Source organism: Brachyhypopomus gauderio, unplaced genomic scaffold (genome assembly GCF_052324685.1).
Source record: "Brachyhypopomus gauderio isolate BG-103 unplaced genomic scaffold, BGAUD_0.2 sc40, whole genome shotgun sequence".
Classification (NCBI taxonomy): Eukaryota; Metazoa; Chordata; class Actinopteri; order Gymnotiformes; family Hypopomidae; genus Brachyhypopomus; species Brachyhypopomus gauderio.
In genome coordinates, this window is record NW_027506868.1 from 3,083,538 (window position 1) to 3,098,482 (window position 14,945).

The 14,945-nt window shown below is 41.5% G+C and overlaps 2 protein-coding genes across 2 annotated transcripts; one reads left to right on the forward strand and one right to left on the reverse strand.

Moving 5' to 3' along the window:
* Positions 1-500: 500 nt before the first annotated feature.
* dedd (death effector domain containing) lies at positions 501-10,429 on the forward strand. The gene is made up of 5 exons (XM_076985362.1): positions 501-700; positions 1,728-2,460; positions 5,999-6,106; positions 6,799-6,936; positions 7,753-10,429. Exons 2-5 carry the CDS (start codon positions 1,863-1,865, stop codon positions 8,154-8,156), a joined length of 1,248 nt encoding a protein of 415 aa, XP_076841477.1. The 5' UTR covers positions 501-700; positions 1,728-1,862; the 3' UTR covers positions 8,157-10,429.
* Positions 10,430-10,745: 316 nt separating this feature from the next.
* Positions 10,746-12,018, reverse strand: ugt5e1 (UDP glucuronosyltransferase 5 family, polypeptide E1). Its single transcript, XM_076985560.1, is given in 5 exon segments — positions 10,746-10,983; positions 11,129-11,232; positions 11,235-11,303; positions 11,338-11,454; positions 12,007-12,018. Coding segments are annotated over 5 exon segments (540 nt in total).
* Between the last annotated feature and the right edge of the window lie 2,927 nt (positions 12,019-14,945).

Genomic DNA, 14,945 nt, shown 5'->3' on the forward strand with positions numbered 1-14,945 from the left:
GAGCCAGTCTTAAGAGGATCTCTGTCGGAGGGTTCTTCTCGGATCTCACATCAAGAAAATGTTTTAAAGCTCTCAAACCATCTTCATTAGGGATGAATGTGTACAGACATTTAATATAATTATATTTAAATATTTTAATGATTTTTTAGGAGAAGACAGAAATGGCTACAGCGAGGATTATCTACAGTAAAATTACGTGCACAATCAGGGAGGTCTCCTGCTGAAATGGCATGATTAGGGTCAGAATAATTATGTGTGTATTTAATTTTGATATTATCTATTTCTTCATTATGTTGCTCAAAAGTGTCATATTTAGATCTGTAGATGTTCTTTGTGGATAGCATTTGCTAATGATTTTGTTTGTTACTGGACTGTGAATATTTCCCAATGAATCCAATAAATGTTTGAAGTTGCTACTTCGCTACCGAAACCGGTTGTGTCGCTGACCTCGGCATACCAGTGTGAGACGCGCGTGGGTGTTCCTGTGTCCCCCGGAAGCGCCCCCTCCCCCCAACACTCACAAATATCCCGGATGTTCCTTCATTTTACCAGAGAAACAAAAATGGACACGATAGTTAGCTTCTGTAAATCGCTTAAATTATATACAAACGCGATAGTTTTACACTTATAGCAGGCGTGTGTTCACTGTCAAGGCTCACGTCCGTCATCAAAGAGGCTGTAAGGCAATTCATGATATACGGTAGGTAAGGTGTGGTAAATATTTACAGTTGCTAGCCATGCTAGCTAGCACTAGTGCTAGCGTTATGGCAACGAACCTCCTCGAGCTCGCGAGCGGAACAGTCGGTGACGCCATCGAGTTACGGCCGCTAGCAGTGCGGCTAGTTAGCACTGTGGCTAGTTAGCATTGTGGCTAGCGGTTTCAGAGCTCTCGTAACTATTACTATGTTCTTAAGTTCGCAGTAGCCTGGTTTCACCAGTTGACTATCACTATTTCTATTGATCCACATGACTCCAGTCGCTGAACTAGGCAGTTTGTCTCCATCAGATGTTTAGGTCTCGTGTTTGTGCTGGTTAGCCAGTTAGCAGTAACTGACTTACGCTAGCTTCGTGTGTTACCTTGGCAGCTCCTTGGCTATTCTGCTAGCAAACATTAGCTAACGGTAACTAGCTGTGTGACATAAGTATGTTTGTTCGCCAGTGCCAGAGAGATATGTAAAATAACATTAGGCATCTAGCTAAGTAAGTTGGAAGTGTGTGTGTGAATGTGGTTGTATTAACCAGACGTCCAGGATCTCTTCTCCCAGAGGTGTACCATCTCTACATGTTTTGCTAGCTGGCTAACGTTATGACAGACAGTTGAACGAAATCGACAGCAATGAGTATTTTTGAGCTAAATGAGCCTTTGTCTTGCAGTGTGTTGTAGCTTTTATTGTACATGGGCAAATACGTTTGAACTGTAGCTACACTTTAAGTCTCAGTTCTAAGTCTCAGATTTGCTGAACAAGTATGGAGGTTTTTCATAGTTTCGTCATGTCTTTAAATAACATGTAGCCGTGCATTTGTGATCAACACAACCAACCCAGCAGTGTAGGGTAGTGGGTTAACACTCCTCCTGATAAGACACTGTTTTCCTTCACTGGGAGACTCTTCGCTATTTGACAGTTATTCTCTGAATAATTTCCTGTACAACTCCATTTAATGCATTCATTGTTATTAGAAGCCATTGCAATTCTTCTGCTTTTGTTTGTTTGCTTTTCTTTCCACAGAGCAAAGCTGGGGGATAAGGATTAATGCCTGTGTGTGCATAACCCAGTCATCTGAACACCGATTTCCAGGTTCATATCAGTGAAGGGAAGTCCCTGTTGCACATCTCAGCTGTGCCACCTGCTTGGTGCAGAGTGATGACCTCACAGCAGCGTGGCCATGCAAACCCTCCCCTCCTCGCTCCACAGAACTCCTCCTTGAGTCAGGGCAGGCAGAACACACCTCGTGACCCGCTGGACTCCTCCCCACGATCGCGACCCTCTCTCCCCCGGGGCAGTTGGGTGGGTGCTTCGTCGGCTACTCCCACTCACACTAGTTCTCTGCCGCCTGCTCTGAACCGAGCGTCCCCCACTTCCTGTGGTAGCTCCGTCTCCTGTGGTAGCGCCGCCTCCTGTGGTAGCTCCGCCTCCTCCAGGAGGACCGCGTCGGGCCGCTGGGAAGCGTGGCCGGAGGAGGCAGTAGATGATGCGTATGGGCTATACTCACTGCATCGCATGTTCGACATCGTTGGAGCACAGCTGACGCACAGGGACGTGCGAGTACTGTCCTTCCTGTTCGTAGACGTCATTGATGAATATGAGCGCGGAGGTATTCGGAATGGACGGGATTTCCTGCTGGCCTTAGAGCGACAGGGCCGATGTGATGAGACAAACTTCCGGCATGTTCTACAGCTACTGCGCATCATCACCAGGCATGACCTACTGCCTTACGTGACATTGCGCAAGAGACAGACAGGTAAGAAGACACCACCCAGAACACTGCTATGGGCAGCCTGGTGTTCGCTATATAAGTCTGTGAAGAAATGTACTACAGAACCACTTTAATATTTATGACCAATTTGTGCAGAATCGTAAATCTATAAAAATTAGAGATGGCAATGTTACTCAATGTACACACTGCTGTCAGACAAGAAATGAATACGTTATATGTAGCTTTTGTTGGCCACAAACCAATTTGCTGAATTAAATATTAATTCGTCATCTATTATGAACTAGGAGATGGAAGAATATATATGACAGAGGAATATGTATTGACCGAAAAATAAACACTGACATTGCTGTGACTGTTAAAAACAACCGCAGGTTATTACGCCATGGTCAGTGCTAACCTGCTTAGCTTGATGTATATTTTTATGCCAATTATTATATATATATATATATATATATATATATATATATATATATATATATATATGTGAGCTGCAGTAGGTCTGAAGTGTGTGTTGTCCAGTGTTGGGGAGTAACGAATTACATGTAACGACGTTACGTAATTTAATTACAAAAAAAAGTGTAACTGTAATTCGTTACAGTTACAATGAGAAAATATGTAATTCAGTTACAGTTACTTCTGGAAAAATTAAGAATTACAATTTTAGTTACATTTTAAAAATATAAACAAAAACCTTTGCGAAATATTTAATGATATTTTTATTGCTTTGCGCCCTATATCGCCGTTTCCTGCTTGTTTCTGTGCTGGAGCAGCAAGTGCGCGGTTCAGTTTCAGCTCAAGCAGCAATGACAGACGCCTTCACTGGACATTTAAGGAGCATTTGTTTTGTTTTCATGTTGTCAATAAATGTGAACCATGTGCCACCATCGGCAACTATTTGTGATTATGCCAAGCCTTTGTGTAAATATCGGAGTTTGGAGGTTTATTTCCGATCAGAAGGGTTGCCACCTAGGTTTGACAAAAAACAAGGACACTCTGTCATACGCGAACGTAAAATGGACACAGCGAGAAAAAACAGACGGATTTAAAGTGTGCAGAAACAGTCTAAATAGTCGTTTGAACTAACTTAGTGAAAACCGGGACATTAAATTATTATTTTTTTTGACGGAACCGAATATTAAAAAGAAGGAAAACCGAGACAAACCGGGACAGCCCGGGAAAACCGGGACAGCGAGGTGAAAACGGGGATAACCGGGACAGGTGGCAACCCTAGAAGGCAACCAGTATTGAGGTTGTAAGCGAGCTAACAGCAAGGTATGCTGACCGTCACACACACACACACACAGTGGTTTCCATAGTTCGCTACCTGCTGGGCTAGCTACTACCATTCATTTGAATGTGTTTGTCCTTTAGCATGCTAGCTTGATTTACAGACTAACCAAATTAGCTGTTTAAAGTCCTAAACAGGTATTCGCTGGAATCATACATGACTATTAGACAATGACAGACGGTATCAAATGAATATTTATGACTGTTTGGTGTTGGAAAAACGTTTGTCGATGTCTATGAAACGACCTAGCCTACCCAATTGGTATCATTGGACCTATCTTAGACCTACCGTTCAACAAGCAACACATTTAAATGAAATTTGTATGAAGTAGTGAAATGCAGTTTGGTATCTAATCAAGTGCAACACGTGCAGATTGTATAGAATGCAGTATTTAGAGATACAATGCAGTTATTTACAGCTAGTGTGAGTAAAGATGGTTAATAGATATGTGCAGAGTAGATGAAATTACCTAGGGAAATGCATGTGTGTGTAATGTAGTTATGGCAGCACAATGCACAGGGCAAAGAAAAATATATGATATAAATACAGATGGAATCATACAGATAATATACAGATAATCCTATATAGGGCTGAACGATTAATTGCATTTGCGATAATTTCGCGATTTTTTAAAACGCGATTGTCTAATCGCACAGGCTGCGATTTAAACTGGTCACGTGACTTGGGAGCGAGCCGAGCCGAGGACGAACGGAGCAAACCCGAGCAGGAAGCAGGGAGGTGGAGAAGTGAAGTTAACACAGCGCACTTTAACTTGTTGCACAATGGCTTCAGGCTCGACAGAAGCTGACACAACTGAAAGTCTAATACCAAAGAGGGGCAGCACATCAGTTGTGTGAAGTTACTTTGGCTTTTAAAAAGATGCTGCTCAACGTCAGGTACCCTGCAAAACGTGCCTTGCTACTGTTGTTACGACGCGAGGTAACACTACAAACCTTCTTCAGCATTAAGAAAAACACCACAAAGCCTCGTATGATATTTGTAAGGCTAAAATGCCAACGACCAGTGCTGCATCTTCAAATACGCAAAAGTGTTTCTCTGCGCTTATACAGCTTTAGTATGCGGTGAGCAGCGAAATACCGTAAAATCACGCATATAGGCGCAATAGGATTTAAAGCACGGATGAATTGCGAAAGCGCAGATAGCTTGACCGCGGTCCAGCAGACAGGGTTCACTGACCGAACCATTTGAAACTGTAACTCCTTATGGATGTAATTGGAAGCGGCACGCTGAAATAACTCGGGCAGTAACGGAGTTCATAGTGAAAGACATGATGTCCGTTAATGTAGTGAACAATCCCGGCTTCATGACTTTGTTAAACACACTGGATATGCGCTACCAAATGCCCTCACGTACATATTTTAACCAAGTTGCTATACCTGCAGGGTTGCCAACTCGCACGCATTGAGCGTCTTAAGCCTGGTTTATACTTTCGCGAGCGACCGTAGCGCGCACCAGGCTTTAGACTAAAAAGTTAGTAGTTCGCTCTGGCGCCAACCACAGGCGATCGATCGATCACGATATAATAATAATACTTAAATTTAGTCCATTTTACACCCCCGCAACCCTGTATCTGAGCTGTATAAAAAATGCCGAAACAGAGTTTCCTGAAGTGGAACAATGGAAAAAAAATCGCGATTTTAAATCGCAATTTATAGATAAAAAATTGCAATTAGATTATTTTCCAAAATCGTTCAGCCTTAATCCTATACCACTGTAGATAGGGCTATACAGATGTGAATTGAAGAGGAACACTGTTCAGATTTTGTGTGGATGGTAAGGTATGGATAGAGAAGGAAAGAATGGTCATTGGGAAGAGTTCAATAAGGTGACCGCTGTGGGAAAGAAATGGTTTCTGAACCTGCTTGTGTTAGTCTGCAAACTGTGAAAATGGTAGAGCCTGGGGGAGGAGCAGAAAAGAGTATGGCCCGATGACAGTAGTCTGAGAATCTTACATGCCTGGTGCAGGCATCTCTTCTAGTGGACCTCCTGTGATTGCCTGTCAGCAATTCCCTCTCAGCTTAGTACTCTTTTAAGGTTCACACTGTCAGTTCTCAAAAATTAAATGTTGATCATGGGTCAATACTCATTTAAACCTTAAAGTAATCAAAAAGTAATCCAAAAGTAATTAGTTACATTACTTTTCAAAAGTAATCAGAAAAGTTACACTACAATTACATTTTAAACAAGGTAACTTGTAATTGTAACGAATTACTTTTTTAAAGTAACTTGCCCAACACTGGTGTTGTCCTTCAGTGTGTCCAGATCCAGTAGATAAGTATTTGGAGGAGACGTCTGTGCGCTACATTTCCCCCAGAGGAGGCGGAGCAGAAAATCACCAGGCCCCACCCCACAGACGAGCAGGTGTGTTGCACTGATCTACTCAATCAGTACTTTGCCAAAATAGATTTACTTTACAAAGCAGGGATAATGGCCCAAATCTGATGTTATTTATCATATTTGATGCAAGCTTGTCATTTAGATGACATTAAACAAAACAACAAACAAAAAAACAACAGTTGAGCATTTCAGTTATGTCTGTAGTATATGAACATTATCTATACATGTCTAGGAAGTCTGTTTTAGTGCGTTAACCCAAAACTGAAGTATTGAAAAACAAAGTACTGGGAGACGTTTGGCGTTTTCTAGTTCACATGTTTGCGTTGTTTATTGCACATTTGTAATGTTTTGTTTTTATATGTAATGTTTTTGATTTCTTAACATTTGTAATGTTTTTGATTTGCATAGTGGTACTATCATTTGTTTTGAAATCAAGAATGCATTTTGAGCCAAACAAATCTTTTTGGCTTACAATTAGAGCTCTGAAGAATCAATACCAGATGGCATCTTAGACTAAATGTCGAATCAAGTCCCAAACTCAGGACTGCAAACTTGGTCAAAGCTGAAACTGCGTGTGTGGAAGCTGAAACTAAAGCTGTTAATCTGTTCTGCAGCCTTGGATCGTCGATCTACAAGTTCAGATGTACTATTGCTGTGTGCGCATGTACAGCTACTGCAGTTTTAGACAAGCACTGAGTTGTCCTTCTGTGTCTTAGGACCCCAGCCTGTGATCTGCTGCTCTCCGCCTGAACCCCGCGTGTGCCCACCCCGGACTAAGCCTGCTCCGCCCACTCCCAACCGGAAGAGGAAGAGGGCTCATAGTGCAGTGGACTGCAGAGAGAAACAGACCTGTGGTACACACACAGACACTCAAACAAACACAGCCATGTTTTAGTTTTAGATGCTGAAACTGGGGTGGGTGGATGTTGTACTGGGGTGTGTGGGGAGTGTAGGGTTATACTCCAGTGTGAGTGTTGGGGAGGTTACACTCCAGTGTGAGTGTGTTGGGGGTTATACTCTAGTGCAGGGGTACTCAAAGAGAAAAGATGGCGGGCCACATTTTATTTTTTCAATCACTGAAGGGAGGGGTGGCGAACGTAAACTGTAGACGGGGGGTGGAGGAGTGGCGAACGCATTTGGGCGTCTGCTACGTGTTTGTTGTTGCCATAAAGGCAATCCCCGGCAGCGTCTTGAGATCGCGGTGCGTGATTTCAAAATAAGAGCGGATAGCGCGATCGAAAAAAAAAGATTCCTAAAAAAAACACTTTTCAAAACAGCTCGCGGGCCAGAAATAGATAGCCCGCTATTTGAGTATGGGGGCTCTAGTGTGTGTGTGTGTGTGTGTGTGTGTGTGTGTGGGGGGGGGAGGGGGGGGGGGGGTTGTACTATTGGAAACTAGTCTCCTGTGGTCCTTTTGTGGCTCTCTGAACCTGCAATATTTGTCATATTTTTCACCAAACCTAACAGTCTGTGAACTGTAGAAGTAATACTGTTAGATCTGTGGTACTTTAGGCATTGAAAATGTAATTAATAGAGCTGATTTGCTGTACTACAGAATAAAAACATGTAAATTACTTTTCACAGCTTCAGTTGGCTGTGACAGTTGTGATGTCATTAGAGTGACACACAGCCCTGTGTAGTAATGGCTTCTTCTGCACCTTCCTTTATAGACATCCGTCTCCGAGTGCGAGCGGAGTACTGTCAGCACGACTCGGCTCTGCAGGGCAACGTCTTCTCCAACAAGCAGGAGGCACTAGAGAGGCAGTTTGAGCGATTTAACCAGGCCAACACCATTCTGAAGTCACGTGACCTTGGCTCCATAATCTGTGACATCAAGTTCTCCGAGCTGACCTATCTGGACGCGTTCTGGCGGGACTATATCAATGGCTCTCTGCTGGAGGCCCTGAAGGGCGTCTTCATCACAGACTCTCTCAAGCAGGCCGTGGGCCACGAGGCCATTAAACTGCTTGTGAATGTGGATGAGGAAGACTACCAGGCTGGCAGGAGGAAGCTGCTAAGGAACCTGGTGGCTGGGGGGGCGGGGTCAGCAAGCCGGGAGGCGGGGTCATCTTAATGGAGGTTTAACAGACTCGAGGTGGGGACAGAATCTTAGAGTGATAGGCTAATAATCACAGAGAGCAGGAATGATACTGTGGAGCGGCTGGGCTAAGAGGAGACTGCTGAGTTTGACCTAAAGTAATTCCAAAGAGAGAGAGGAAGGAGGGAGGGAGGGAGAGAGTGGGATAAGGAGGCAGAGAGAGGGAGAGAGGTAATCTGGCTGCAGTCCACAGTGTTGGGGGAGAAATACAAAAAAGGAATAAAGTGTTCTAGGAAGGACATGATGAAGAAGGCATTGAATTTCTTTTGGGATTTTTGCATTGGATAAGAAACACTAATGTTTTCTTTTTAAACTCAAATTACCACAGATCAGTGTGTGTGTGGGTGCGTGTGTTTTTACTTCAAGTACTGTTGCACAAACATTTGTTGTCATGACTGTGAATGTGTTGGCGTTTGTGAAGGGGGAGGACAACCGTGGTCTACAGCAGTGGGCTTGCCTGTAGGTGCAGCGTGCTTTGAAACACCTCTCACCTCTCTGATCAGTGTTGTATTTATAACCTAATTAAACATCCATGTGTGACGACTTCATCTTGAGAGGCTTCAGTATTCTAGAAGAGAGAAACTCCAGAGCTGTGGAGTGTGGAGTCCTCATGTCAGCCCCACATTGTGCCTGGCACTCCAGGTTCCCCTCAGCTGAATGTATTTGTTCCATTTACACACATTAGACATTGTCCACACTTTAAAATGTGTAATTTTGAATGAAAGCTTTCAGAACTGGTAGAGACTTTTTCAGCACATAAAAAGTTGACAAAATGAGTTCTCAGCTGAAAGTCAAAATGAAAATCTCAAGTTATGAGGCTCGTTGGAGTAGATGTCTAAATGCACAGATATAGCATGTTTACCTTTTCCAAAATCTAATGAGACCATTTTGAAATGGAAGGTGTAGACAAAATGATCATTGTGATGTGATTTTGGTTTTGAACAAATCTGAACTTTTATTAATAATTAGTTTGCTAAGAAGCCAGAAGCCGACCTGGTGTGAGGAGTTGGACTCTGATTATGTTACATAGGCACGTGCTTCAGGGACTGAACAGCAAGTTTGTGTGAGATGAGGTGGTGCAGGCACAGTGAAGGGTTGTTTACTCCATGATCACACCTGGATTGATGGGTTTCCTGCTATTCACTGTGATGTTTTTGGATGTTTGCGTTAAATGTGCATGCTGTTTACTGGGCGAAGGCTGGTGCTGAGCAGCCCAACATCTACTGTCCTCATGTTGCACTGTTCCTGCTCCCATGTGTCTAGGGGATTAGCAGCCCTGCATTTCAGAGCATATGCTTCAGAACTCTGAAGGCAACCCCCCATTTGAATGTTTCCTTGCATTGGAAATAGCCTTTTGTTTTAAGGATCACATGAAAGAATGTTTCCCTAGGAGTCCTCAGTCCAGGAGAAGGAACACTCCAGTCTGCCGTTCTAACACTACTGATCTAGTGCAGAGTGAAAGGATGCCCAGACCTCAGGACATCAGATTCACTTCAGAACACAAATATCTCTAAAATACCAAAGCCTGTCTAAAACACCATCTCAACTCCCGTTTCTCTCTCTACTCTTTACCTGTGCTCACTGACTCTCACTCTTACAAGGCTAACCATGCTAAGTTCAGTTGTTAATTGGGGAAATGGTGTTGGTATGTGATATGAAAGACATTGAGACAGATATTTATAGTGGTCTCCCATGGGTCAGTGTAGGCTACTGCTGTCATTCTTATGAAGGCAGAAAAAAAGCTTTTTTCTTGTAAGGTTTTCCTAATGGAATTAAACAAAGTTACAAAATTGGTATCTATTATATAGGTTATCTGTTCTGTTGGTTGTGTTTTGAGTGTTTGTCCATAAAACTTGCATGTATATGACTTTGAACCCTGCAAACATCACAGTGAAAATAAGCTGTGCTCAGCAGAGTTAAAATCTAAACATTTCTAACCTTTTTTCTACTTTGGTTTTCATAGAGAAGGAGATTGAGAGTGCTACTTTTGGAAAGACTGAGTTCTCCAAATCAGAACACATGAAGATAGAGCACTTTGTACTCGAGTATTTCACCTCATAGTCAGTTGTGTACATCATTCTGAAATGTAGGCGAAATGAAGCAGAATCAGTGTTGCGTTATTATGACAATTTGATTTATGATTCATTTTGTTTGTTCACTATGGCGCCGATTGTGTTAAGTGACACATTTACATAAATAAAATTTGGCGGATTCATTCAGTGTACAAATCAATAAAACAAATAATTCAACTTGGTAAACCATCATGTCTTTTTTTTTCAGCCAAATTGTTTTTGGGGTGGAGATAATGCATCATCTGATTCTAACTGGGAGAGTGTCCCATCGGGTTTAGTGTATTGACGTGTGTTTTTGATTCTATGCTTGTTTTCCCTGTAGTGTTGCGGTTCATCTCCAATAACTTTGTGTTTAATGTATCCTGTAGTGTAACCTCCAGCACATAGGCCACACTGCTGGCCTGCAGATGTAATGGGTCAAACTGGGTGAACATGAGCAGGATCCCTAATGTGTACACCATGGTATAGGGCTTGAGGGAAAACCCAAATGAACTTACATGAGCCATAAGTCAACCGTCTGAATTAGTGAGTAGATATTGACATTTGGATCCATAACTTCACTGATGATGTGATAAACAGGCCTAGTAATTTAGTTTATATACTGGTTAATAACCTAATACAATGTATTCTTCATTTTGTCCATAAAAGTCCTTTAATCTGTCACATGGCAGCCTGTTGCTGAGAAAGCGGGGAGGATACAGTAATCCCCATTTGTTATCCACTCAACACCACTAGAGAACCAAAGTATGCCTCCAACACACCCCTGGCTCCAAAGCCAGGACAAGTCAGACTGAAGTCATAATAGGTGCCCCTGAACTTCTTTAATCCTCCAAAGTGGTCCTCAGCATCGGAGCACTCTTCCCATCTGCCCCTTACAACTTGTTAATTATCTCTTAATGGAGGGCAATGAAGGATAGAGTGGATCCTTTTCCCCTTTGTATGTTGAAGTTCATCTTCAAGAAACATATCCATCATTTAGGGATGCAGGTGGTTGGCATAAGAAACTCAAGACAGCCAGGGAGGTATATTTAGCAATACTGACAGGAATATACTATCTGGTGGAGGAATCACAGTCAGCTCATCACCTCTCTGGTAGAGGAGTGAACCACAGTCAGCTCATGACCTCTTTGGTGGAGCTCCTGCAGTATGTTTACCCAATGGCTGCCTTCCACTGGGTACACCAATTTACACAAAGTTACACACTTAAACAAGGTTCCATTTATTTACATATAACCACACCACAAAATCTACATTGGTCAATCTGTATGTTCTGACTCTCACATATGGTCACGAGTTCTGCGTAGTGACAGAAAGAATGCAGGCATCCCAAGTTGCAAAAGTTGATTTCAGGGAGGTTACCCCTGGTGGCGGCGAATATAAGTAAGTTGTTGAGCACAAGGGCGGATTAAGGATAGTCTGGGCCCCTGGGCAAAGGGTTGCACAGCGCCCCCCCCCCCCCCCTTTCACACACGCACAAAAAATTTTTTTTTTTAAACGTGCACTTTTTTTTCACACACGCATTTTTTATTTTATTTTTTTTCACATGCGCACGCTCACACGCGCATTTTTTTCACACACGCATTTTATTATTTTTGTTTCACACGCTCACGCGCAATTTTATTTATTTTTTCACACGCGAACTTTTTTCACATACATTTTTAAATGATTTTTTTCACAGCCATTTTTTGTATTTTTTTCACGCGCGCACTTTTTTATATATATTTTTCACACGCGCCCTTTTTTCACACGCGAACTTTCTTCCACATGCGCACGCTCACGTGCATTAAAATTTTTTTTTCCACACGCGCATTTTATTATTTTTTGTTTCACACGTGCATGCTCACACACGCGCAATTTTTTTATACACGCACTTTTTTTCATACACATTTTTTTTCACACATGCATGCTCACACGCGCAATTTTATTTATTTTTTTTCACACGCGCACTTTTTATTTTTACTATTATAAAGCTTACACTTCTACTATTATCAATAATGTAATATGCAAATAACAATAAACTTTTTAAAAAGCTGTGAGTTGCTAGTTAGCAACGTTACACTAGCCTTAAAGTTTAATATAGTTGTAACTTTCGGGCGCAGCCAAGGACGAGACACGGAATCCCCGCTTACGTAGCAAACGTTACGTTTAATAACAACAGATATTGCGCAATGGCGCACGAGAACACTGAAGCACATACACTCAACGTGCAGACTTTAGACAACGACGAGCACAAGACATTGCGCAAACGCACATTAAATAGACAGACCACATCAACCCCACGTGATGATGAGATGAGCCACAGGTGAGACAGATAATTACAAGACACACCCGCACCCACGGAGATACACTGACACAGACGAATAGATGCAGACAACGTTAACACACGCCCTAAAGGAAGGGTTCGGGGACCGTAACGTGACAATAGTAAATATAGTAATGTAATATTATATCATGTAATGTAATATAATATATAAGCCTTTGAAAAGACTATAAAAAGAATGTAACAGAATATATGCAATATAGTATAGTATAATATAATATAAAAATATTTATATATATTATAAAATAATATACTGCAGTATAAAGGTCAATGAGCCTTTAAAAAGGCTGTTGGTTGCTGATCTGGTAATAGCAAGGTAAAAGTTGTAGTAAAAGCACAGAGCAAGTTCACAAGCTGAACTGTCTGAATGTGAGGAGTTTTGATACTGGCAGGGGGTTTTATATAGAACTTGCATATTCACTTGGAAGTTCTCGCAACACCTGATTGGCTCAGCCCCCGTGGGAATTTATGGCAATGTAACAATTTTTCACTACTGAGTGAGAGGGTGGGGGAGGGGTAGCGTGTGTGTGTGTGTGTGTGTGTGTGTGTGTGAGAGAGAGACAGAGAGAGAAAGAGGGGGCATGGAGAGGGAGACAGGGGAAAGGTTTTGAGTATATTAAAAATGCTGTGTTAATGATATTAAATCAAGTTTCATTATTGTCAAGACCCCTTCACACTGCCTTGAAGCATGTCAAGTCATGTCAAACCGTCATTGAATGGTCATTGAATAAGAAGCTGAATAAAATATATTTTCCAATAAATAATCCTCAAACAAATATCAGGGTTACACGCATACGCAGCCACAGCAACTACAACAAAACCACTTGCTGTTTCATCTGTCACCAAACCAAAATTGTGCTACTCAGTAAAATTAGCTTGCAGTTCTGTTGTATGAAAAGGCACTTTTCCTTTCGTGCATTCCTTCAGAACTAGAGTGACCACTGGTCTCTTTACTGTTGTTTATTAAAGGGGAAACATGAAACTAGTCAAATGGCTTGTTGTTTTCACATAAGTGAAATCACACCCTTGGCCAAATTCACTCAATTTAATCAGTGTCAAAGATAGCATTCATCAGACAAATTGCTTGTCTTAAATTTAAATAATTGCAAAATTGCTAAATTAATTTGTGTCTCTGCGCTTAAGAGAAATTGAACATAATAATTTTGAAACAATACAAATTCAGAAGCATTAAGTAAGGGCCTGAGTTTGTAGGTCCCTACAGAGCCGGCCCTGACCAATGTGGTGCCCTAGGCGAGATTTTGGTTGGTGCCCCCTGTATCATCAATCATCGGGTTGATTGTGTCACTATTAATGAAACAAATAAAAAGCAAATGACTTAAATATTACCATAGAACAAGCAATAAATATAAAGGTGTTGCACAAAAAATATATTTAAACTATTTTACATAACGTAGTGCAGAGAACAACTTTTAAATATTAATAATAAATTTAAAAAATAAATTAAAAACAACAACTACCACCAGTGCAAATCAGGGCAATTTGCCTACTGCAACATTATTATTTCAAAAGTGCATCCGCAATGAACAGAGTAGTAGTATATATTTATTTTAAGCTAAGCTAATCATAGCATCTACTAGGATTGGGCAGTATGATGACAGTGGCGGTTTTCACTAAGATCATACAGAGGGGAAAAAGCCACAATGACGATTGAGTGTTAGTTGTGAATCAAGCGAGCTGGTTTCAAAGAAAAACACAACAGCTACAGATTGGCAACATTTTGGATTTGTTTCAAATAAAAATGAGACCATTGGAGCACACCCCCACGATTCTAATTCGATAATATGATTGGTTGATAAAACTGCCAATCTATAATAAAAGCTCTCCAAGTAAAAGGGCCTTTCTCTCTTTTACCTAGAAACAACGGTGTGAAATATTCTGATTGGTTGATTTTTTATTTCACCGCTGAGGTTTTTTTCAAGCACAAGTACGAAAAGTGGATTTGAAAGCCGATTTATAGGAAAAATACAAATTATTGGTGAAGCGTTATTAACATATATTACATATAATAGATAAAGCATCCTTTTTAAGATCAATTAACCTTCAGAGAAGGCGTTGAAGTCCCTGACGCTTCGCCAATGGTATAGTGTTAATTCACCACATATTACCATTATATTACCTGTTTTTTGCCGCCTTTCCTCCTCCACGTTTTTCATTTTTCTACCCTGGGCACCAGAGGCCTTTTTGACGTCTTTACAGGGAGATGTCACTCACTCTGTGGTGTACAGAGAAACAGTAACGAGGTGTGCAGAGCCCGCGGGGGAGGGCGGGTTGGCGCGCGGGTGATAGGTGTCGTGTGTTGTTATTATAAGAATTAATTAATTAATTTGACTAATATTATTAAACAATGAAATT

Excerpts from the sequence above, each read along its gene's own strand:
- dedd (XM_076985362.1), top strand. The coding sequence starts at position 1,863 with ATGACCTCACAGCAGCGTGGCCATGCAAACCCTCCCCTCCTCGCTCCA. Across the intron at positions 6,107-6,798 it reads CCCACCCCACAGACGAGCAG|GACCCCAGCCTGTGATCTGC; the intron begins GTGTGTTGCACT and ends TCTGTGTCTTAG. Across the intron at positions 6,937-7,752 it reads CAGAGAGAAACAGACCTGTG|ACATCCGTCTCCGAGTGCGA; the intron begins GTACACACACAG and ends CTTCCTTTATAG.